Here is a 23,747-nt window from a genome sequence, read left to right as displayed (position 1 = left end):
CAGTCACTTTGTAGCTGTGTGGCCCCAGGGCCAGTCGCTTACTCAGTTTGTGTGCTTGGACCCTCCTCTGTAATATGGGTGTTACAGGAGTATCCACCCTAAACTCTTCCACATAGCTTCTAGGCTGGCTCCCGCCTAGCCCTCTGACTTTTCCTTTTTTTTTTTTTTTTTTTTGATTGAGATACAATCCACTTACCATAGTTTATCCTTTCCAGTGTACAATTCAGTGGTTTTTCTTATGTTCACAAAGTTGTACAACAATCGCCTATATCTAATTCCAAAACGTTTACATCATCCCAAAAAAGAAACGCCATACACATTGGCAGTCACTCCCTACTCCCCCTCTCCCCCAGCCCTTTTTGTCTCTATGGATTGACCTTTTCTGGACCTTTCATATAAATGGAATCATGTAATATGTGGCCTTTAGTATGTGACCTCTTGCATAATGTTTTCAGGATTCATGCATGTTGTACCAGGAGGTATCAGGCCCTCATTCCTTTTTATGGCCGAATAATATTACACTGAATGGATGTACCACACCTTGTTTATCCATTTATCAGTTGATTAACATTTAGGGTCTTTCCACTTTGGGGCTATTGTGAATAATGCTGCTATGGACATTTGTGTACAAGTTTTAACGTGCCCGTATGTTTTCACTTCTCTTGGGTATGTGCCCCCGCTTGCCCCAACTAGAGAAAGCCCTCGCACAGAAACGAAGACCCAACACAGCAAAAAAATTAATTAATTAATAAACTCCTACCCCCAACATCTTCTTTAAAAAAAAAAAAAACCATTAGTGATCATTACCCGGTACCTCAGAGCAAGCTTAGGTAGTAGGTCCTACTATTATCCTCATGTTACAAATGAAGAAACTGAGACTCAGAGAAGTTAAGTGACTTGGCCAAACTCCTACAAGTAGGAAGTCCAGAGCCTGGGTTTGATGCCAGGACTGTCTGTATCAAAGCTGGTGATTCTTGTATGAAGCTTACTGCTTACTCCAGCTCCTGTGTCACAAACTGACTGTTCCAAGACATTCTCTGAGCTTAGACAAGAGGGCAAGGAGGCAGACATGTGGAGACTGTCTGGTCTGGCAGCATCAAGAGGCCTGGCCCCAGGGGCAGGTGGTAGGAACACCCCTCTCCTGGGAGCTTTGGCTGGAGAAAGGGCTCCTCAGAGCCACCAGCCAATCCCTGCCCCCCCCCCATCCTCCTGCAGCAGGCTCTCTTAAGTAGCAGACCTCACCTGCAGTGCCACTGTCATTCAGGTGAACTTCGTTTTGCACAAACTCCAGCAGGGACGGGGTAATTAACTAACTTCTTCATGCCAGGTGCTGTTCCATATATTAACTCACTGACACCCCCATTAGCCTGATGAGATATATTCCATATTGTCCCCATATCATCAAGGCCCAAGGAGGTTCAGTAACCTGCTCGAGAGCACCTGGCTAGAGAATGGTAGAGCAGGATAGAAGCCTAGCCTGTCCAACTCCAGGTTCCTGCTTTTAACCACTACTCGTCCTGCATCTGAGTGGTGAGTTTGAGAATAAGGCTTCATTTACAAAAGAATCCACCACCGGGTAGCTGTGTGACCCTAGACAACCCATGCAAGCTCTCTGCCCCTTAGTTGTATTATCTGCATAAACAGACAAGAATCAACTTCTTTCCCAAGTGTGTTCCTTAGAACCAGATGTTAATAGTATTATGTGGGTTCTGTGTGGGTGGGGGGTGGATTCCATGATCAGTGGGATTTGGAACACTCTGGGTTGAACCGAGTTAAGCAGAATACTTTATAGCAGGACCTCTCAGGGACTTTAATATGCTAATAAGCAATTTGCATCTCTAAGAGGCAGGTTGAGGATGTAGCATTTCCCAAACTTTTTTGAACACAGAACAATGTAGAGAAGTGTTTCATGGAATACAATTTGGGAAACACTCATTAGAGATGCTTATTTAAAGGAAAAAGGCAGTTTTTCCTGAGATCAGAGAGAATTCTCTTCCCTTTCCTTACTTTCACTTTCTGGGAAGAGAGGGACCTGTAGACATTCATGGACCCCCTTCCGGCCTTTAGGGGACCTTTGGGGCATTTAGTGTGGAGACAGGAAAGGAAACACATTTACTAAGCCAGTTCTGTGACTGTGACCTAGGTTGTCTTTCATGATTCTCAAAACAGCCCTTTGGGGCAGGTTTAATTTAAGAAGGTGGTATATTGCAGGTGAAAATGCTGTCTTTGGAGTCAAACAGAAATGGGTTTGGTTTGCATCTTAGCTCTGCCATTTGATAGCTGGATCTATGTGAACTTGTGCAAGCCCCCTAACTTCTCTGTGCCTCAGTTTCCATATCTACAAAATGGATAATATGACACCTACTTCAAAAGGGTATTGTGGGGCTTCCCTGGTGGCACAGTGGTTGAGAGTTCGCCTGCCGATTCAGGGGACACAGGTTCGTGCCCCAGTCCGGGAAGATCCCACATGCCGCGGAGCGGCTAGGCCCGTGTGCCATGGCCGCTGAGCCTGCGCATCCGGAGCCTGTGCTCCACAACGGGAGAGGCCACAACAGTGAGAGGCCCGCATACCGCAAAAAAAAAAGGGTATTGTGAGGGTTTGCTGATATAATACCTAAGGAGCACTTGCATAGAGCAAGTATTCAGTAAGAGGTAACTTTATTACTATCATTATCATCATCATTATCTCTATTTTACAGATAAGACAACTCAGGCCCAGGAAAGGTAATCACTTGCCTAAGGCCACACACCTACCGTGTGTGGCTGAAGTGAGACCCATACACCACCCCAAGCCTAGTCTTCCTCTCCAGGATCCCCAGAGGAGGCTGAGCTAGTTCCAAGCTTGAAAATAAAATGCCTCTCCCACCTCACACTGCTCATTGCATGCCACTTCGGAGTGTGTGGGCACTTCCCCTGAGACCCAGAGGGTCCACTTACATAGAAGTGTTCAGACCCACTTGGCAGCATCGTGCCTGTGTTCCAGGGCTCTGACAGCTGGCCCTGGAGAACTGAGAAGGTCCTGAGCCCACGGGCATCCCTCCTAGAGCCTCCCCAGCAGGGAGACAGTGTGAAGGCCGAGACACAAGTTTCTAGGCTCTTGCCCTGAATCAATGAAGGAAGCTCCTTTTTTTTTTGCAGTATGTGGGCCTCTCACTGTTGTGGTCTCTCCCGTTGCGGAGCACAGGCTCCGGACGCGCAGGCTCAGCGGCCATGGCTCACGGGCCCAGCCGCTCCGTGGCATGTGGGATCCTCCCGGACCGGGGCACAAAACCATGTCCCCTGCATCGGCAGGCGGACTCTCAACCACTGCAACACCAGGGAAGCCCAGAAGCTCCTTTTTAAAGAGGTTTATGTGTGTTGTCCTTTCATATAACTTTGGAAAAAAGGTTTTGATGCCTACCACCCCCCACCATTAAAAAGAAAAAAAAGTCATTAAAAATCCTTCATTTTTCACAGCACATAATGAGGAAACTGAGACCTATGTGAGAAAGACCTGCCTCAGGTCCAGAGTGTTAGTGACAGAATGGGGCCCAGAACTCACATGGCCTGACTCTCTCTTTTTTTTTTTTTTTGGCTGCCGTTCAGTCTTCATTGCTGTGTGCGGGCATTCTCTAGATGCAGATGCAGAGAGCGGGGGCTCCTCTTCGTTGAGGTGCGCGGGCTTCTCATTGCGGTGGCTTCTCTTGTTGTGGAGCACCGGCTTTAGGTGCCTGGGCTTCAGTAGTTGTGGCACGCAGGCTCAGTAGTTGTGGCTCATGGACTTAGTTGCTCCGCGGCATGTGGGATCTTCCTGGACCAGGGCTCGAACCCATGTCACCTGCATTTGCAGGCTGATTCTTAACCACTGCGCCACCAGGGAAGTCCGGCCTGACTCTTTTTAACACCAGCCTCTCAGACGTCAGAGTCCAAGATGGGCTTATTTTTTAAAATCCAAAAGGGAAAACAGCCTAAATTTGTCCTCCATTTTTTAGTTGACTCTTCCCATTTTAGGATCAGTCTTCCCTCTGGCCATGAAGCTCACTGTGCCCCCTCCCTGTTCCTACATACCAGATGCTGCAGATCCAAAGAGGTGTAGAGGACCAGCATCCCCACGGTCCCCCACCCTGCGGCTGCTGACCAACGAGAGGCAGGAACGAGGATGAGACTGCATCAGTGCTTTGAGGACCCGCTCAAATCCCAGCTTAGCCACTTCTTATCTGAGTGACCTTGAGCAAGTCACCAGACCTCTCAGAGTCACTGGTCATCAGTTGTAAAACTAGGATAACTTCATGTACCTCATGAGATTGCTGTAAGGATTAGAGGTTAATACGTGCAAAGAACCTGCAGCACAGAAGTTGTGCAGCAAGTAAGAGTTCATATCAGTATTAGCTCCAGCTGGTTTTAGATAAGATCTGAAGTTCTCTTCCATACACAAAGTGCATTAGGCTCTCTGAACACCCACACCAAGGCCAAGCAGCGCTGTCCTTCCACATACATTCCTCAGTGAGCTCTGCTCTCCGTGTTAATGTGAAACTCCTTCCACCTCTAGGCAGATATTCTGATGGAGGATCCCGTAAACACGGTGTGATCAGCTTGAGAAGAGCGGTCAAGAAATGGCTCCAGAATCAGGCTGCTGAGTTTCATCATGGTCCCACTATTTAATTGCAGACTAGTTACTTAACCTTCCTGAGCCTCAATTTTCTCATCTCAGAAATAGGAATCATAGCAGTACCTAACTCATAGGCTTATTGTGAGGCGTAAATGGGATAATGTGTGTAAAATTCTCAGTGCACTGGCTCAGCCTTAAAAAGTGACCAAAAAGTAATACCTCTTATCATTTGCCCTAAGGTCGGCCCTTTCTGCCCAGAAAGAAAGCATAGTAGTAGATAAAAGTGCTGGATTGGGATTCCAGTGACTTTGAGTGAAGTAATGATTCTGCCACCAATTAGCAGAGTGATGTTGGACATGAACTCGCCCCTGTCTGTGCCTCAGTTTCCCCATCTGCCAACTAAGAGGGTTGGATTCCTTGAGCCCTTCCAGCTCTGACTCTGAAGGATGGCTGATGAGAAGATCGTACGGCTGCTCCATGTAGTTTCTGGATGGTCCCAGTCTTCCCAGCTACCCCATACAGAGGAGGATGAGGAGCAGGTCTGGGAAGAAGACCCTGGCCTCCTCAAACCAGGGCCTTGGTTAAGAGCACTACTCTGGGGGTGCCCAAGCCCAGCTTGAAATTCTGTCCCTACCACTGTGTGTGACCTTGGTAAATTCACTTCACTTCTCTGAACCTCAGTTCCTTCATCTATAAAATGGGACTTCAAATGGTACCCAGAGTAAGGGATTGTAATGACCAGGTGAGCCAATGCCTGCAAAGTTCTTAGCATACGGAGGGAGGACTCAGTGTGCTGTTTTAATAATCACGATCGATGCCAGTTGCATGTGGACCTCATCTCTGGGCGCAGTGCTCTTCTTAGGGCCAGTCTGAGTGCACTTGTGTCCATTCCAAGCATTATTTCTTAACGCTCTTTATGAGCATAAGACAGTAAACCTCTTTTTGAGGACAGCAGCCATCCTGGGGAACCACATGCAAGAGAAGAGTAGGCCGGCCTCTGCATACTGACCGTCTAGATTCCCATGATTCCAGGTTGGCTTGAAGGAGGAGACAGCCCTCTGTCCTTCCCCTCCCTGCCCAGAAAACCAGCTCTCCAGGACTGGAAAGGACCATAAGCTACATCTTTTCCAGCCCTTTCACCTGGTGTAGGATGCCAGGAGAAGTGGCCTACCCAAGTCTCATGGGATGTTTCTAGACTTGGGACTCTAAGTAGTTTGTGTGGTATTGAAGAGAGTGTCTGCATTTGATTCTTGGCTTCTCATGGAACAGGCTGTGACCTCACTGGACTGGAAAAGGGGATAATAATAAACCTTTGCTTCCTAGGGTTGTTGCAAAGATTAAACAAGCATGCATATAATATATAGCAAGCCCTCTATAAATAGCTTTCCTATTACTCATGTCTCTACTCTGTATTCCTCCCCCAGTGCTTTTCGGCCATACCACCCTGGAAACACCCAGTGCGCTGATTTTGGGATTTCTTTTCAGCTGTGAAGGTGTGTGAGCGTAGTAGCACTGGTCTGGAGCACCAGCCTGGAAACCTGATTGGAACCCTGACTCTGCCCCTCTGTTGCTCTGTGACCCGCCACTGGTCATCTTCCCTCTCTGGCCCTCGGTCTCTTCCTCTGTAAGAACACTGTCCAATATAAATAGAATGTGAGCCACAGTCTATATGTAGTTGTAAATTGTTCAGCAGCCACTTTATAAAAAGTAAAAAGAAGTAGAGAAAATTAATTTTAATAATATATTTTACTTAACCCAGTGTATCCAAGAAATACTCATGTCAACATGTAATCAATACTAGAAAATTCTTTAACGAGCTATTTTACAGCTTTTTTCTTATTAAGTTTTGAAATCTGGATGATTCTTGATCTGGGGTGATTCGGGCAATTGTCTGGGATGCTTTTGCTTATCACAGCCAGAGGGGTAGAGGATGGCAGGTAGAGGTATGTGTGTACTATTGGCATCTAGAGGGCAGAGACCAGGGATGTTGCTAAACATCCTACAGTGCACAGGAAAGCCCCCCACGGAGGATTATCTGGCCCCAAACGTTTAACAGTGCCTATTTTACACATACAGCACAGTTCAGATTCGCCACTTTCCAAGTTCTCAGTAGCCACATGGAGCTGGTGGCTACCATATTGGACAGTGCAGCTCTATAACATAAAACATTTGGACATGCACTTAAAAGCCAAATTTTTAGGAATTTGGGTTTTGGTAAATTTGTTTTCCTGCTCATCCCTGAATAAGTGACCAAATGAGATGTGGCTGGTTCACCCGTCCCTGGCTGGCTAAGGACAGAGCCCATCTGTCCCTGGCTAGTTAGATTCTTCCAAAGCTATCTGCCCTCCCCTGGGAGACTGAGCCTGGGGTGGACAGTGAACCCTGTTGTTCTTTTCTGGGGAGACAATGCTGCAGGCCCTGCTACCTACCTGACAGGGCTTTTGTGGCTCAGGGAGAAAAGGGCTTTGTCAGGACAGCAGCCGAAGAGCCTGCAGTTCAATGGGGCCCTTTATGTCTGCACTCCCGGGATGCTCGGGATGCTGGATGCCAGCCCTGGGGAGGCCCCACCCCCTCCTAGAACAAATGGGGACCCTGAGGCCCAGAGAAGGTATAGAAGGCCCTCCACTAGATCCCAGTTCCCTCCACCTCAGCCCACGGCCCTGAAACATGAATCCACTTAACTCTGAAAAGCCCCGTCTCAAATCAAAGGGTGAACTCAGTATTGTCCTTCACCTGGGCAAGGAGGCCCCTGCCCCCTACCCTGAACTTTAGCAGCTACACAGATGACAAACACATACACAATTAATGTATTAAAGTCTCCCAAGATCCAGGCCCATCTCTGGCACAAGGCAGCTATAACCAAACATCTTCTCTTGTGACTTAAAAAGCCCAGGCCAAAGCAAAGCACTCCATCTCTCTCGTCCTATGTTCTTGGAACAAAAGCGATGGAGTTTGAATGCAGCGAGAGTTTGAGGGTTGTACCTTGGCCAGCCTCAGAGATGGACACTCTTTTATAGCACAAGTGGGATCTGAGCAGCAGAAATGCTTAGGTAAGAGAAAAGACAAACTAAATTCCTTGTCAAGTCCTCCCTCCCAGGTGGCATGGATACATTCATTTTTCTCTAATGAAGTATCATTTCCCAGTAGGGCCAGTCTCCAGTTTCTGGCTCCTTTGTGTCTTGGAAGTACTCGTGCTGGTCTTGGAAGTATTCACCTCCATTTGAACTCTGGTGCTACATCCCTCCAAGGTTAGGGACAGGCCTGGGTGTTAGGGGTAAAGATACATGAACTTGGATCTGGTATGTGGGCCAGACCTGTGGCTTCCCTTTCCTTTCTAACCTCTGCCCTACCCACCCCGCCCTGGACCCCATGGTGGTTCTCTCTCTCTCTCTCTCTCTCTCTCTCTCTCTCACTCACTCACTCACACACACACACACACACACACACACACACACACACACACACGAGCAGGAAGGGCTGTCTTATTTGACAGATAAGGAAACTGATCCTTCTGGAGAGAAGGTGACTTTTTAAAGTCATCCAGCAAGTTAAGGGAAGCCACATGCTGCAAGGACCCTCCCTTTGAGGCCCAGCAAGAAGGCCACCAGCAGAGGGTGGAGGGTGGTGGCTTGGGAGACAGGGTGAGGACATAGCAACTCTGTTTACTCCTGGCGCTCTCAGTTATTGGCTATGGGACCTTGTGGGGACGGGGCGGGGGTAGTTTATCAGTATTTAAAATATGGCTTTTTCGGGGCCTCCCTGGTGGCGCAGTGGTTGAGAGTCCGCCTGCCGATGCAGGGGATACGGGTTCGTGCCCCGGTCTGGGAGGATCCCATATGCCGCGGAGCGGCTGGGCCCGTGAGCCATGGCCGCTGGGCCTGCGCGTCCGGAGCCTGTGCTCCGCAGCGGGGGAGGCCACAACAGTGAGAGGCCCGCATACCGCAAAAAAAAAAAAAAAAAAAAAAAGTAAAATATGGCTTTTTCTATTCCTATACAAAATGTTATTAGGGGAAGGTGACAGGTATATGGGAACTCTGTGAAATATTTTTGTAACTCTTCTGTAAATTCAAAATTACTTCATAATCAAAAAAATTTTAATACCGTTTTCCCTCATCTGTACCATGGAGATTAGCACCTGCCTCACAGAAGGCTTAAATGAGATAATGCCTGTAAGCCTTTAGTACAGTATCTGGCCCAGAGTGAAGAATCAGTAAATAACTACTTTTTTATTTTTATTTTTTTTTTTTTTTGCTGTACGCGGGCCTCTCACTGCTGTGGCCTCTCCCGTTGCGGAGCACAGGCTCCGGACACACAGGCTCCGCGGCCATGGCTCGCGGGCCCAGCCGCTCCGCGGCATGTGGGATCTTCCGGGATCGGGGCACGAACCCGTGTCCCCTGCATCGGCAGGCGGACTCTCAACCACTGCGCCACCAGGGAAGCCCTAAATAACTACTTTTAAAAGCTACTTCCTCCAGAAGGCCAGTGACCTATGGGCGCCCACCACTACTTTCTTGGCCGTCCCCACTACTTGGGAGCAGGGTTATTTCAGCCTAAAAGGCCAGGCTTGGCGTGGCTGCCGGGAGCGTGCATTTCCTCTTGGCTGTTCTGCTTCCTAGCTAGGACCCCGGGGCAAGTTACTAGATCACTCTGTGCCCCAGTGTCCTTTCTATAAATCCTAAATCTACAAGTAAGTTTGTCATGAGGATTAAATGAACTGGGATTTTTCAGCGCTAACAGCTGTGCCTGGCCTATAGCAAGCAATACACAAGTGTTTTTAAGGTCCAGCTCAGTGTTTCTCGAACTTTTTTTACTAGCACCCACAGTAACAAATATACTTTCAATCACCACCATTTTTCTTTTTGATGGTGATTTGGAAAACACCAGTCTCTGGATAGTTGATCCCATTTTGTTTCCCCTATTAATAATATATAAGGTTCTTGGGGGACAGGGAATATGTTTGATTCATTTTGGTCTCCAATTACTTCATTTCCTTCTTTCATTCAATTTATCAAGCTTGTATAGCCCATTCATTCCACATATATGTATCGCCCTTTATTGAGCACCTACTATGTGCATGTTGCATATTAGTGCCCCAGTGCAGATCAGACCTACGTTAAATGAATAAATAAGGCAGGGAGGTAGGAAGCCAGGAAGGCAGGCAGGAAGGAAAAAACCCAGTGTCCTGGATCCCCATGGCCCGAGAGAGCCCCAACTGGCAGCAGTCCCCCCTTTTAGTCCCCACGTTCCCACTTCTACCTCAGCCAGAAAATTGCCCCCTCTCCAGCCACCCTGGAGCCCATCAACTGTCTAGGTGCTGGTCCGGCGTCTCGAGGAGAGGCGGTGCCCGGGGACCCGCCCCCTCGCCTCCTGCCTGGGGCGAGGTGGTGACGCCCTCTCCGGGAGCCAGGCAGCCTCCGCGCCCCCGGAGGGCATGCGCCCCTCCGCGGGCAACTCGAGCACAGGGCCCCAGGCCCACGGAGTTGCCCAAGAGGCCGGGCGGCTCCTCCCCGGGGACCCTCCCCCTCTGGGGCGCGTCATTCTCCCCACCCCCGGGTCCGACCCCGGCTGCTCCTCGCACACCGGCCACGCGTGGGACAAACCTCAGCCACCTGCTCCGGAGCCGGGGAGCCGGGGAGCCGGGGCACCGTCCGCCCCATGGAGCTGCCGGCCAGCAACGCCAGCTGCGAGAACGGTGCGTGAGGCCAGCGGGGACCCCGTGCGCTCTGCGCTCCGCCTTCCCTCCCTGCTGCTCCTTTCCTCTGCGTCCTCTCCTGCCAGGGGGACCGAAACGGGGGAGGGGGTCCTCATGCGTCGTCCCCCACCCAGTTCTCAGGCCCGTCTTGGGAAGGAGCAGGGTTCAGGCTGACTTTCCCCCTCTTTGGAGCTGGGTAGCTGAGGGGGGAATGGGAGAAAGGGGGACGTGCGTGGGAGGGAAGAGGCGGGATTTATCGACTGGAGCGGGTCTACCAAGAGGTGGGGGCGGGGCGGTGTCTTTTATGTATAGTTGCTTCAGATTTTAGTACCTGCCCAGGTCTGTCCCCCTGGGGCTCACCAAAGACAGGGTAGAGGGCGCAGAGACTCACCACCCCCAAACCCACATCCACCTTTTAGGAAAAGGAGGGAAAGAACAACCCAGGAAAGGATAAGGAAATATTCTGGGCTTTACGCTCAAGTTCTTATTATGAACCTGGGTAGTAGACTAGGCTCTTTACCTGCATTATGCCAGTTAATCCTTAACACAACTCTAGAAGGCAGGTAGATATTATTACCTTACTGTCACCATTCTGGAAGTAGGGAAAATGAGGCTCTGAAAAGTCTGATTAACTTGCTCAAGGTAATACAGTGGGGAAATGGAATATGGAACCAGGGCTCTTGGATTCTAAAACCTGTACTGTGCTCACCTCCTTTCTTGGTATTTCTCCATTTTCCTACCTGGTCTTGGTATGCAGCTTGTGGGATATCCCTGTTTTTCTAACTTCTTTTCTCCAGTGAAGCTTTCAAAGCGGGCCTTTTGGGTGTTGGCTGGCCTTGGTTTTCTGAACAATGATGCAGTCCATTTTCAGCCTCGTCTTCCCCTGGGGAAAAACATGTTCCCCAGTCTTAGCATATTCTGGAAGAGAAGCAGGAATCATCTGGCCCAACACCCATTTGTCAAGATGAGCACCCTCCTCAGAACTGGATTTCCTTTGGCCATCAGCCCTCTCTCCTTTTCTTTTTACCCCTGTGGGAGGACTTGACTTGATGGAGGGCACTGTGCCCCTTGGATGCCTCAGGCCTCCCCCAAAGAGCCAAGCCCACCCTTTGGCTCCACCTGCTGGAGATGAACCTTCAGGAGGGCAGGGGAAGGGGGTGGAAATGGGCTTGGCCTTCCTCTTGGGAGTCACCCTCCTTGGCCCACATCCTCCCAGGTTCTGGCTCTTTTCCTGAACTCAGGGAACTCCCAGGATTTGACTCTTGCCCTAACTGAGGAACAGGAGTGAGCAGTCAGAACAAGTTTGATTAGGGACCCAGATGGTTTCTTGTCTCATCTTCTCTGGATGGTGACACAGGTGTTGGAAAGAGAGGTCTCCCACTGCAGAAGACACATGGGCGTCCCCTGGTGGGTTCCAAACCCAGCTCTGCCACCAGGCTTTTATGAGACTCAAGCAAATCCTTCCCCATCTCAGGGCCTCAGTTTCCCCAGCTGAAAAGAAAGAGGGTTAGACAGGATGCCGTCTAAGGGCTTTTCCAGCTCTGCTGTTCTGTGCTTCTGTGCCATGGAAGAAAGGGCAACAGTGCCCTTACTTTGTTACGCCAAGATGCCACTCTGTGCTCTAGATATGCCAAAGCTAAAGCTGCCTGACCTTTTGGACTTTGGGCCCTTTTAGTGCAGGCCTAGAGATCTAGCTTGGTTCAAGGGGAAGTGCCTGGCCCGGGCCTACATCCTTGGCACACGAGCCTGGGTCTTTGTGACCCACAGTTTGAGAAAGACCTTCTACTACCAAAGGTCACAAACTCAGATGCTTATAGGGGCCGAGCACATAACAAAAATGACTGAAGGGAGCCGTGTGTGGACTCGGGAATCGCAAAGAGCATGTCCTGTCTAGGGGCAAAACCACTGCTGAGCCACAGCTTACTGTTGCCTATGGGACCATGTGCCCAGCAGAGTAAGCATGGCAGCCCTGAAGCTGGACTTTCATGGGAAATCTCCTGATTTTTAAATGTTAGCAGGGAGCTCATGTTTTAAGGTAACCTTCAAGAAGCTAAACGACACCCCATCCCCCTTGCCACCTGCTGTGGGGGGGGGCTGCTGGTGACTGAGAGCATGAACTTCGGCATTATATGGGCTAGGGAAGCAATTCTGGCTTCACCACTTACCACCAGTGTAGCCTTAGGCAGGTTACCAAGCTTATGAGGGCCCCAGTTTCTTCAGCTAAAACCCTGGGCATGACCACTCTGCCGTTTCCATGATAGGGATGCTCCTGAGAAGCCCCAGGGTGGTGGGCCCTGGGAGTACCAGAGGATTATTGCCTGTGCTTTGTACAGTTTCCTTGAACTTGGGCAGCTTAGTTCTTCTGACTGAGGGTCTGCCCCTCATGCCCAAGTTTGTCCTGTTGTCCTTGGTATTTGTGCCAGAAGAGCCAGCAAGGGTGTGCTGGCTCAAGGGCATGAGAACTGATTGACTCTCATGGACTCTAGGACTTGGAAGGAGAGCTAAAGACAGATCCTGCATGGGGTGGCAGGGACACTGAGCCCTCTGAGGCCTGAAGGAGGCCTCAGCCCTGACCACAAGCACCAGAGGTCTTCGAAGTAAGGCCTGGGGATGGTCGGTTCTGACAAACAAGGATGCTCGTATTTCATCATCAGGCCTAGGAGGGGCTGTGGACTCCAGCCTCACTCCCTCCTGTTACCTGTCAGGACTCTGCACTGTGGCTGCAGTTAGGGATACGTAAGCGAAGAGGCCTCTGGGAGGGGAGAATCCCTGTATAATCCTGAGCTGTTGGAGGCCCATGTGCCCAGAGGCTGGGAGGGGATTCCTGTGGAGGCCAGGAGGTTGGATTCGATGAGGCCTGAGCGCTGTGGGGACCCTGCGTGGTGTGTGGGGGGCATCAGTCTGGCTTAGTGGTGAGGTGCTGGAGTTCTAGAGTCACACAGCCTGTGTTCTTAGGCAAGGTTCCCGACCTCTCATGGCCTCCATTTCCACATCTATGAAAGGGGAATCAAAGACAGCACTTATCTGACACATGGTTGGAAGCACTTGATGAGTTCACGAAGATAAAGTCCCTAGCCTGCATGCAAATGTCCCCAGCGTGACTCTCACCGTGGTCTTCCCTAGGTTCCCTGATCAGCCTATACTGCTCCTCCCAACAAGTCCTGTGCCAGGTCATCAGTGACCTCAGCCCCAGGGCGCCCATCAATGTCATCCCCAACAGCTGGCAGGAGAGGTTCAGGCAGAACTACAGCTTCTACGTCGGCCTGGGGCTGGCCATCCTGTCCAGCTTCCTCATCGGCAGCAGCGTCATCCTCAAGAAGAAGGGCCTCCAGCGACTGGTGGCCTCTGGTGCTACGCGGGCTGGTAGGTTCCTGGGGGGCGGGGGTGGATGGGGTGCTGGGTGGTGAGCCCTCGGCCAGCCCTGTGAACCTCCCTTCACGGGGTCCACTGTAGCGGTTTGAGAACCTGTCCTAGATAGGCACAAAAGGCTCATTGTCAGTCCCGTTGGGAGGCCGATCCACCACCAACAGGAGACCTTCCTTTATAATCCAGTAGTTCCTGAGAACTACACGATCAGTTAATTGGGGTGAAGACAGGGAAAAGTCTCGGGGCCAAGAATCAGAAACCCCAGGTCTAGTCCTGGTTTTATTTCTTACCAGTTGTGTCATCACAGGCAAGTCACAATTTCCCTACAAAATGGGAATATAATACCTTTGCCCAGAACAATGTCAGACACTGGTGTGTCCTCGCGTACTATCAATCTGAGCTCCTTTATAGGCTACAAAAGAAGTACTGAGTCTCTGTCCACAGGGATTTGCTTGTTTGAAAAATAAGACATGTATCCATGAAACAATTGTTGAGAAAAGGAATCCTATGTTTAAAAATTTGTTCATTTAATCATCATTCATTGTGTACCAGCTGTGTGCCAGGTGCCATGCTTGACCTGGGGACACAGTGCCCTTGTGGGGCATTGAGTTGAGTGGGAGAGACAGGCAAGTCGATAAACAGTTGTTCTGTAGCATGTTAAATGCTATCATGGGGAAAATGCAGAATGTTATAGCAATATTTTGGAGGGGCATGTAAAGCCAGGCTTGGGGGGTAGGGGAGGTTTTCTGTAGGAGTTGATTTAGAAGCTGAGACCTACATGATGTGGAGATAACAAGGTGAGGGGAAAAGAGAAAGAAGTAGTATTCCAGGCAGAAAGAAGAGCATGTGCAAAGGCCCAGGGGTGAGAGAGCATGAGTGATATTAGAAGCTGAAACTGTCTCAGGATGGCTAGAGCATGGAGGGGTAAGAGATGGGGTGGGGGCCAGCTCATGAAATGTCTTGTAAACTGGGCTCCAGAGTTTGAGTGTAATTGTAAGTGACAAAGGCTTTAGGCAGGGGAGTGACATAGTTCGATATACGATTTGAAAAGATCTCTGGTTGCTGGGTGCAGAGTGGATTAGGAGACAAGACTGGAGGGTGGGAGACCAATCTGGGGAGCAAAACAACAGAACTTGGGCCAGGAAATTGCAGTGGGAATGGAAACAAGTGGTGAAGTCCAGAGATAGATTCTGAAGGTAGGACTTACTGGGTTTGGGTTTGGTGTTGCCTGGCCCCAAGGGGAGGATGAAAAAATGAGTCCAGGTGACTCAGAGCGCTCTGCTTTGAGCAACTGGGGAGATGATGGTGCTATTTTCTGAGACAAAGAAAGCAGGAGGAGCAGGTTTATAGGAAGATGATGTGTTCAGGTTTGGACGTGTTCAGTTTAATGTTCTATGGGACACTGAGCTTTGGAAGCAGACTATTTGTGTTCCAATTCTAGCTCCTCAATTCCAGGTGATATGATCCTGGGCAAGAAAAATAGTTTTTCTGCCTCAGTTTCCTCATCTGAAAAAATGGGGGTAGGAATAGTTCCAGCTATATCTTGTTGTGAAGATGTGTAGTATGTTTAGAAAGATGCTTAGCGTGGAGTAAGCACTAGTATTAGTTTTACTGGGATCTAAGTGGGAGAGCCTGACAGACAGTTGGATACCCAGGACTAGAGCCAGGTGTGCTCTAAAATGGAGAGCTGTGAGGTGTGGGCATGAAGTCAGGATCAGTGGTCATTGCTGCTCTAGCTCCTCTTCTGGACAAGGGTTTGAAAGGCCAGAGACCTCCCAGAGTGCCAGAAAAATAGCTGCTCCCACTCAGGAGAGAGCAGAGCGAGTATCATTGACCATCAGAAAGGCAGCTTCCCCGGAATCAGTTTTTCCTCCAGTCTGCTCTTTCAGTATCTTCTGAGATTTCAACTCAGTAAAATGCTCTCAGAGCACTTAACGTTTATGGGAGATTCTGACTGCTTGCGGAACCTGATGAACATTAAAGACCATCTTAGAAAAATGGGCATTCACAAAAAGCAACATACAAGTTTGGGATTTTCACGAAACCGTCTAAAACCCACCCTAATCATCCTCATCCTCATCCTCATCGCTAATACTGAGTATTGACCATGTGCCAGGCTCTGAGTCCATCATGTGAACAAAGACAATTCTTGGCTACATGGAGCTTCCATTTTAGTGGGGGAAATTTCAGAAAATAAATAGATCAATTCAAATTATAAATGACAAGTGTCATTAAGGAGAAGAACTGAGTGTGACGAGAGAGAATCCCAAGAGGAAACAATAAAGATAAGGGGACCAGGGAGGGCATTTTAGTGGAAGCAACATTCAAGCAGAGACCTGTAGAGTAAGTGTAGATATAGGCAAATATTGTTAAGAAGACTATTCCAAACACGGAAAAGCACATGCAAAGGCCTTAAGGCCAAAAAGAGCTCATCATTTTTGAAGAACTCAAAGACAGCCTGAGTGGCTAGACTGTAGTAGGAAGTGTGGCAGGAGATGCCTTTGGAGAAGTGAGCAGGGTCAACACTATGAACAGGCTTGTTAGGGGTTCTGGTCTTTATCCTAAGAGCATTTCGAAGCCACTGGCCAGCTAGAAGCTGAGGAGTGACATAATTCTTAAAAGACTCCTGGCTGGGCTTCCCTGGTGGCGCAGTGGTTGAGGGTCCGCCTGCCGATGCAGGGGACGCGGGTTCGTGCTCCGGTCCAGGAAGACCCCACATGCCACGGAGCGGCTGGGCCTGTGAGCCATGGCCGCTGAGCCTGCGCATCCGGAGCCTGTGCTCCGCAACGGGAGAGGCCACAACAGTGAGAGGCAAAGACTCCTGGCTACTATGAAAGGAATGGATTATAAAGGGACAAGAGAAGAACCAGAGGAGTCCTAGGAGGCGGTTGCCTCAACCCAGACCAGAGGTGATAGTGCCTGGGAGTTGGGTGGTGGCAGTGGAGTGGACATATGTGAAATGCATTTTGGAGACAGAATCAGCAGGATGGAATGGATGCAGAAGGTGGAGTAGTGGGAGGGTCAGATGTGATTCCCTGGTTTCTGGCTTAAGCAACTAGGTACACGGAGGTGCCACTTACTGAGCTTCATTTGGTGGGTAGGGAGCATTTAAAAATCAAGAGTTCCATTTAGGACAGAGTTTGAGATGCCTGTGTGAGACCCAAGAGTTGTCAGGTAAGCAACTGGATATACATCAGGACTAAGGAGAAAGGATCAGGGTGCATATATGAAATAGGATATCTAGATGGAATTTAAAACTTTGGAAGGGATGAACTCACCCAGGGCAGGGGCCAGAAGCAAGCCTGGAGGACTCACCACAGCTGACATATACTGAACCCTTAAAGAGACTGGCGAGTGAAGGTAGAGAAGGAAAGGTCCTGAGAAAGTATGGCCAACCTCTAACTTCATGCCCATTCCTTTCTACAGTGGATGGAGGCTACGGCTACCTGAAGGATGCGATGTGGTGGGCTGGATTTCTCACCAGTAAGTGGGTTCTTTGCTACTAAAGACAGTGCCCCATTGGTGACAGAGGCAGAGATGAAAGGAGGGGTGGATGGGGCATTTCTTTCTCTATTGTGCAAAATATGAATCCAAGGCCCAGATTTCTGGGGGGAGAATCTAAAGAGTCTTTGCAGGTAGAACATTTTACCTGCATCTCAGGTCACTTTCTCCATGCAAAGTCAGTCTTTCATCCATAAAGCATCTGTCCCCAGAGAGGTTTGTTACAGAGCTGGTAGTGATAAAGGTGTAATTTCTCAACTTCCCTTGAAATTCAGGGAGCTCTGACTGCCCGCTGGAGGCTTCTGGACTCCTGCAGGGCACAGCCTGGGACTCCTCTAAGTCAGCTGCCCCATTCCACAGGCAATTGTTGGCTCACTTAGAACATGGCTGGTCTGCCACCTAAGGTTTGCCCACATTTTCACATTCACACATTCCTTTCCGCCCACCCTCTCTGGCTTTCAAACCCTAATTCTTTGGGATGGAAAATTAGCCAGCTTTCGATTTGTAATCCCCTAAGTCAGGTTTTGATCCCTGTCTTAGCCAGAGTTATCACATTCATCATCTGCTTTCAAAGGGCAGACCCAGGTCATTCCCTACGAGCAGGGAGACAGAAGAGGCACTTGCAGGAGTCTGCAAACTGGAAACTCATATGGGGAGAAGGAGGCCCTTTGGGAATGTCTGACTTTCTAACCACCTGCCTGTCAATCTAGACTATCCATAACTCCTCTGGGAAAGACGGCTCCGTGGACCATTTGGTACCTGGAGAATCAATAACCGTAGCTGTGTCTTCATTTGATAATTAACACTTTCTAGAGCTTACCTTGAAGATACAGACCAATCATTGGCAGTCCCTGAGATACACTTAACCGTGCCTAGGCTAGAAGCCAAGGGACCTCAAGAACCAGAAGGCACCATGTGACCCTGGACTCTAGGCCACCTCCCTATCTTTAACATGGGAGGATTTGGTCAGGATCATCTGGGCCTGACCTTCAGATCAGATTGTGCAGGGAGACAGCATAAGGGTCGGGATTTTAAGGAATGCTGGTCTGGGATTCTGTGAATGGTTGAACACTGAATGAAGCCGTCTCCACCCAGATTCATTTGGGCTGGAGATGGGGCATCAGAGCCACTGTGACCTCTCTTCCCCCTTAATTTCCTAGTGGCTGCCGGAGAAGTTGCCAACTTTGGGGCCTATGCATTTGCTCCTGCGACAGTCGTCACACCGCTGGGAGCGCTGAGTATCCTCATAAGGTTGTGGTCACCTCTCTTGCTGTCTCTTCCTATTTTCAGTTTGTTGATGTCCGGAACTGCACATGGGGTCAATTGCTACTTGCAGTCAAGGACCTGGGTCAGTCCCAGCTTCCAGAAAGAGGCAGTGTGCTGTTCAGAGCTCCGCACCCTTGGATTGTTTGCTGCCTGGGCAGTGAAGGGGCAGGCCAAGCCCAAACCAGGTGGAAGGGCTTCCCCTGCCACCAGGCTGAATGTCTCATGTCAGTGTTTTGGTGCCCCAATAGGAGAAGCACACAAGTTGAAAGTACAAGCCCTAGATTAACCCTCCCCGTGTTCTAACCTTCTCTCTGCCACTTTGTAGTTACATGGCAGGTCACTTAACTACTCTGCGCCTCAATTACCCATCTGCTAAGTGGGGATGTTCGTAATACCTGCCTGAAGGCATTGATTTAAGGACTAAATGAGATGATGCACAGAAAGTGCATAGTACAGAACTGGCACTGAAGAATAACCACAGCTAACATATATTGAGGGTTTACTCTGTGCTAAATGTTCTAAATGTATTCCCTCATTTAATCCTCACAGCATCCCTACTAATTAGAAAGGAGGGGAGACCTGAGGCCAAGAGGGGTTAAGCATCTTGGCTGAGGTCACCCAGGTCCCAGGAGGCTGGGCCAGGATTCCCTCCCAGGCAGTCTAATTTCAGAGTCTGGGTGCTTAACCACTAGGCCCCATTGCCTGGAAAATGTTTGATGGGATTAAAGATAGCTGACATTAAATGTGTGTGCTTCCCATTGCCCCGTTCCTCCCAAGCTACAAACACAGTTCCTCTGTGGGGATCCTGAGCCCCATTTGAAGCTGGCTCTGATTGTCACCCTAACCTTGGAGCCCCGGTAAGTCCCTAGCCCACCACACCCAGTACCTGTAATTTCCTGTTTTGTTTTACCAGCTTGATGACAATTTTGCAGCATTTATGCAGTCAAAAACCAGATAGAGCCGTGACTCACATGGCACGGTTGGCTGATGTAGCTGTGATACCAGTATTGCGTATCTGATTAGTTTACAGATTCCCATCCCAGAAGTTGGAGCGGCAGGGGATCCTCCACTGTGTCACCTCTGCCTTTGCTAATGCTACCGGGCGCTGGTTGGCAAACAGCCATTGTGGGTAAAATGTTTTTGGGAGTTTTAGAGGAGAGATGGGAGACATTCAAAGGAGGTTAGACATCAATTCCCTCTTTCCTGATACCTTTAAGCAGGACTCATGAGGCTCATTGGGTTACCTTAGGTCAGCCAAGATTTTTGCCCTAAACTAATGCCACCTGTTTAAAGAAACAGAAGCATGCCCCAGCGAGTATACCTGTCTTGTCTCACCACCCTTCTTCCTTCACCTTTGCTGCTCATTTGGAGGTTGTGATGGGAATGAAAGTCACATCACCAAGGAACAGCAAGGAACTGGAGGTGTTTTGTCCAGAAAAGACTCAAGGAAGTCAGGAGAATTCTTCTCAGTGAGGTGTAGAGGAAAAACCGTAGGCTTTATAATTAGAACTTGAGTTCAAATCCTGGCTCGTCTCTTACCAGTTGTATGATCTTGCCATCATTTAAGCTTCTATGGGACTCAGTTTTCTCATCTATAAAATGGACGTAAGTATATTTTACTTCTCAGAGTTGCAAGATGTTAGTGAGATAATAACTGGGAAGTTCTTAGCACAATATCTAGTATGTAAAGTGTGCCCAAGTGTCACTGTGGTTGTTTATATTGGCATATACAAATGGAAGAAGGAATGGATTTGTTTTGTATGGCTCAAGGAATAGATATGGGATGAGTAGAAACTACCATATTTTGGGTTAATAACAGAATGAACCTACAGTGGATTCATTTGCCTTGTGAAGGGGGGAGCTGCTTGCCATCAGAGGTATACAAGCCAAGGCTGAAAGGCTTCTGTTTGCAATGTTAAGAGAAGATGTGCTCATTGGGTAGGAAGTTAGACAAGAGTGCTTTGAAGGGCTCTTCCAACTCTTCTCTTTGGGGATATTGTCAGTCTCTAAAATGAAAGAAATTCACATGTATGTTGTCGATTCCTCCAGCCCACACTGTAACCCTCCCCTAAATAAGTTTCTATTTCACACATTTCCTAGGGGTCTAGAAAAGCTTCCACGTGTGAGAGTAGTGAGCCCTTGCTCAGCCCTCACTTTTCTCCAGGACACTGGGACTGGGCTGGCTGCTGTAATCCCTTTCTCCACTTTCACATTGCAGTGCCATCCTTTCCTCATATTTCCTGGGAGAGAGTCTGAACCTGCTGGGGAAGCTGGGCTGTGTGATCTGTGTGGCCGGCAGCACAGTGATGGTGATACATGCCCCCGAGGAAGAGAAGATCACCACCATCATGGAGATGGCTGCCAAGATGAAAGATACAGGTAGGCTCCAGGCTCCCAGTGAGCAGAAAAGCACTGGGCTGGGCATGAACCATGTTAAAGGTCTGACTGGGGTCTGGCCATATCAGGTGCTGCCATGTGGAGGAGGAGGAAGCAAGCTCAGGGAGGAAAGCTGATGGGCTGGTACTGAGGCTAGCTTACAGGTTCCCAGTCTGATAGGTATGGATGCTATTATTATGTATTTGTTATGTGCCAGGTACTGTTCTAAATGCTTTGTTTGCATTGTCTTAGTTCAGGTTGTTTTAACAGAATATCATAGACTGGGTGGCTTATAAACAACAGACATTTATGTTTCACAGTTCCGGGGGTCACGATCAAGTCCTGGATCAAGGCCCGATAGATTTTGTACATAGATGGCCAGCTTCTCGCTGTGTCCTCATCCGGTGTACAGGGCAAAGGAGCTCTCTGGAATCCCTTTTATAAGGGCAGTATTCCCTTCCTGAGGGCTCTACCCTCATGCCTGAATCGCCTCCCAAAGACGTCACCTCCGAATACCATCGCATTAGGGATTAGCACTCAACATGTAAATGGGAGGGGTGGCTTTCCGTCAATTGCGTGTATTAATTTAATCCTACAAGAAAACTCCTATGAGGAAGGTCCTAATATTAATCCTATTTTACAAAGAGGAAACCGAGGTCTTGGGGGTTTAATTAATAACTTGTACAAGTTATTAAAAAGTTGTGTTGGGCTTCCCTGGTGGCGCAGTGGTTGGGAGTCCGCCTGCCGATGCAGGGGACACGGGTTCGTGCCCCGGTCTGGGAAGATCCCACATGCCGCGGAGCGGCTGGGCCCGTGAGCCATGGCCACTGAGCCTGCATGTCCGGAGCCTGTGCTCCGCAGCGGGAGAGGCCACAACGGTGAGAGGCCCGCATACCAAAAAAAAAAAAAAAAAAGAAGTTGTGTTGCTGGAACTGGGACCCATGTTTGACTCCAGAGCCCACGTTCTCTTTTTTTTTTTAATTTTTTTGGCCACACCAGGTGGCATGTGGGATCTTAGTTCCCTGACCATGGATCAAACCAGCACCCACTGCGTTGGAAGCATGGAGTCCTAACCACTGGACCGCCAGGGAAGTCCCAAGCCTAGGTTCTTAATGAGACATCCTATTGCCATGGGTGGGGGCTCTAGAGCCTACTGGCATCCTCCCAGGTCAGGTTCCCTGTCTCCATCCCCCACAAAGGGTACATCGTGTTTGCTGTGCTTCTGCTGGTGTCCTGCCTCATCCTCATCTTCGTCATCGCCCCACGTTATGGACAAAGGAATATCCTCATCTACATTGTCATCTGCTCTGTGATCGGGGCCTTCTCTGTGTCCGCCGTCAAGGGTCTGGGCATCACCATTAAAAACTTCTTCCAGGGGCTGCCAGTCGTGCGGCACCCTCTCCCCTACATCCTGTCCCTCGTGCTGGCACTTTCGCTCAGCACTCAGGTCAATTTCCTCAACAAGGCACTGGACATCTATAATACCTCCCTGGTGTTCCCCATCTACTACGTGTTCTTCACCTCGATGGTGGTGACCTCCTCCATTATCCTCTTCAAGGAGTGGCACAGCATGTCGGCCGTGGACATTGTGGGCACCCTCTCTGGCTTTGTCACCATCATCCTGGGTGTGTTCATGCTTCACGCTTTCAAAGACCTGGACATGAGCCAGACCAGCCTGCCCCACATGCACAAAAACCCAACCCCCGCTCCCGCCCCAGAGCCCAGCATCGTTAAACTCGAAGACAAGAATGTTCTTGTGGACAATATAGAACTCTCCAGCGCCCCATCACCAGGAAAGAAGCCCAAAGTGTTTATCATCCATTCGTAAAGCTTGGAATACATGACTGAGAGGGTGAGCCCTGTGGTACAGCCTGACTGCTCAATTTCAGAGCCACCTGGTTATTTTCAACACAACTCTTACCAGTGGGCTCTCTTTTCTTGAGACGTTCATTTATACCTCACCGCTGTTTCCGGGAGAAAAATCCCTACCCAGTGAGCAGTGGCGGCAGAACCTCCTGGAAACACAGCCTCAGTGACCAAATACCCTACTTCACCTTGGTGCCAGCAGGTCCCCTGGACCTCCCGTCCTACTTGTTTCCTCGATGCCATCTCTGTGTTGTTGGGAAGAAGATAGGATTTGATCCGTTGAATGTAGCACAAGCCAAGAACTTCCCTGAAATGTTGGTCATCAGGAAATCCTTCGCACTGGTTCTTCTCCTGAGACTGATTCACCGTTCCTGAGCCCAAGACTGAAGTGCAGCTGGCCCTCCGAGGCCCAGAGAGCAACTCACCATGCCTCCCATCCAGAACCAACAGACACACAATTATTGTAAAAGGTCTTTTTGCATTTGCCACCTCATCTTCGGAGACAGAGAGGCAAGACCTCAGCTGACCTGCTTACTGTGAAAGCCACCTGATGTCTCAGGGAACATTTCCACCAGCCTCATTCCCGGAGCAGCCAGCCTGGAGGTCAGCATCTGTTTCCATCCCCCCCACCCCTTCCCCACCCTTCCCTCTCTAGATACTTCCTAAGGAGTCAGTCATGGAGACATTCAGGCAGGTATCTAAGAACTCAAAACAACACAACAAAAGGTGCTTCCCAGCCAAGCTCTGCTGGCCAAGCCCAGTGTTTCATTTTGCCCACTCTCCAAAGAGAACAGCGATTGCACTGCTCTTAAAAGTAGCCTGGCTGTCGAGCAGAACGCACTTTCCTTTTCCTCAAGGAGTAAAACCAAAGTATGATTTGGGGAGATGGGGAGAAGAGTGAGGGGCACTCAGGAAAGCAGACACAGGCTCTCTGGAAACCAGGGGCTAACTTTTGTGTTTACTCTGGTGGCGAACCAAGAACCCAGGTGGAAAAGGCTCTGGGTAACTTGTTTGTTTTTGTTTTTTGGACACACTGTGCGGCATGTGGGGTCTTAGTTCCCTGACCAAGGATTGAACCCGCACCCCCTGAAG

General features: G+C 49.4%; 1 protein-coding gene across 1 annotated transcript; it reads left to right on the top strand.

The window, feature by feature from the left end:
• Positions 1 to 10,228: 10,228 nt before the first annotated feature.
• Positions 10,229 to 22,989, top strand: NIPAL4 (NIPA like domain containing 4). Its single transcript, XM_082623592.1, has 6 exons — positions 10,229 to 10,280; positions 13,404 to 13,643; positions 17,073 to 17,129; positions 18,308 to 18,398; positions 20,632 to 20,792; positions 21,989 to 22,989. Exons 1-6 carry the CDS (start codon positions 10,244 to 10,246, stop codon positions 22,615 to 22,617), a joined length of 1,215 nt encoding a protein of 404 aa, XP_082479718.1. The 5' UTR covers positions 10,229 to 10,243; the 3' UTR covers positions 22,618 to 22,989.
• The last annotated feature ends 758 nt before the right edge of the window (positions 22,990 to 23,747 follow it).

Source organism: Mesoplodon mirus (assembly GCF_964341445.2).
Source record: "Mesoplodon mirus genome assembly, chromosome: 5".
Classification (NCBI taxonomy): domain Eukaryota; kingdom Metazoa; phylum Chordata; class Mammalia; order Artiodactyla; family Ziphiidae; genus Mesoplodon; species Mesoplodon mirus.
This window is presented reverse-complemented; position numbering and strand designations above follow the sequence as displayed.

Bases quoted from the DNA above. Each gene is read 5' to 3' on its own strand.
- NIPAL4 (XM_082623592.1), top strand. From the start codon at position 10,244: ATGGAGCTGCCGGCCAGCAACGCCAGCTGCGAGAACG. The intron at 18,399-20,631 runs GTTGTGGTCACC...TTCACATTGCAG, and splicing joins GCGCTGAGTATCCTCATAAG to TGCCATCCTTTCCTCATATT. The intron at 20,793-21,988 runs GTAGGCTCCAGG...TCCCCCACAAAG, and splicing joins TGCCAAGATGAAAGATACAG to GGTACATCGTGTTTGCTGTG.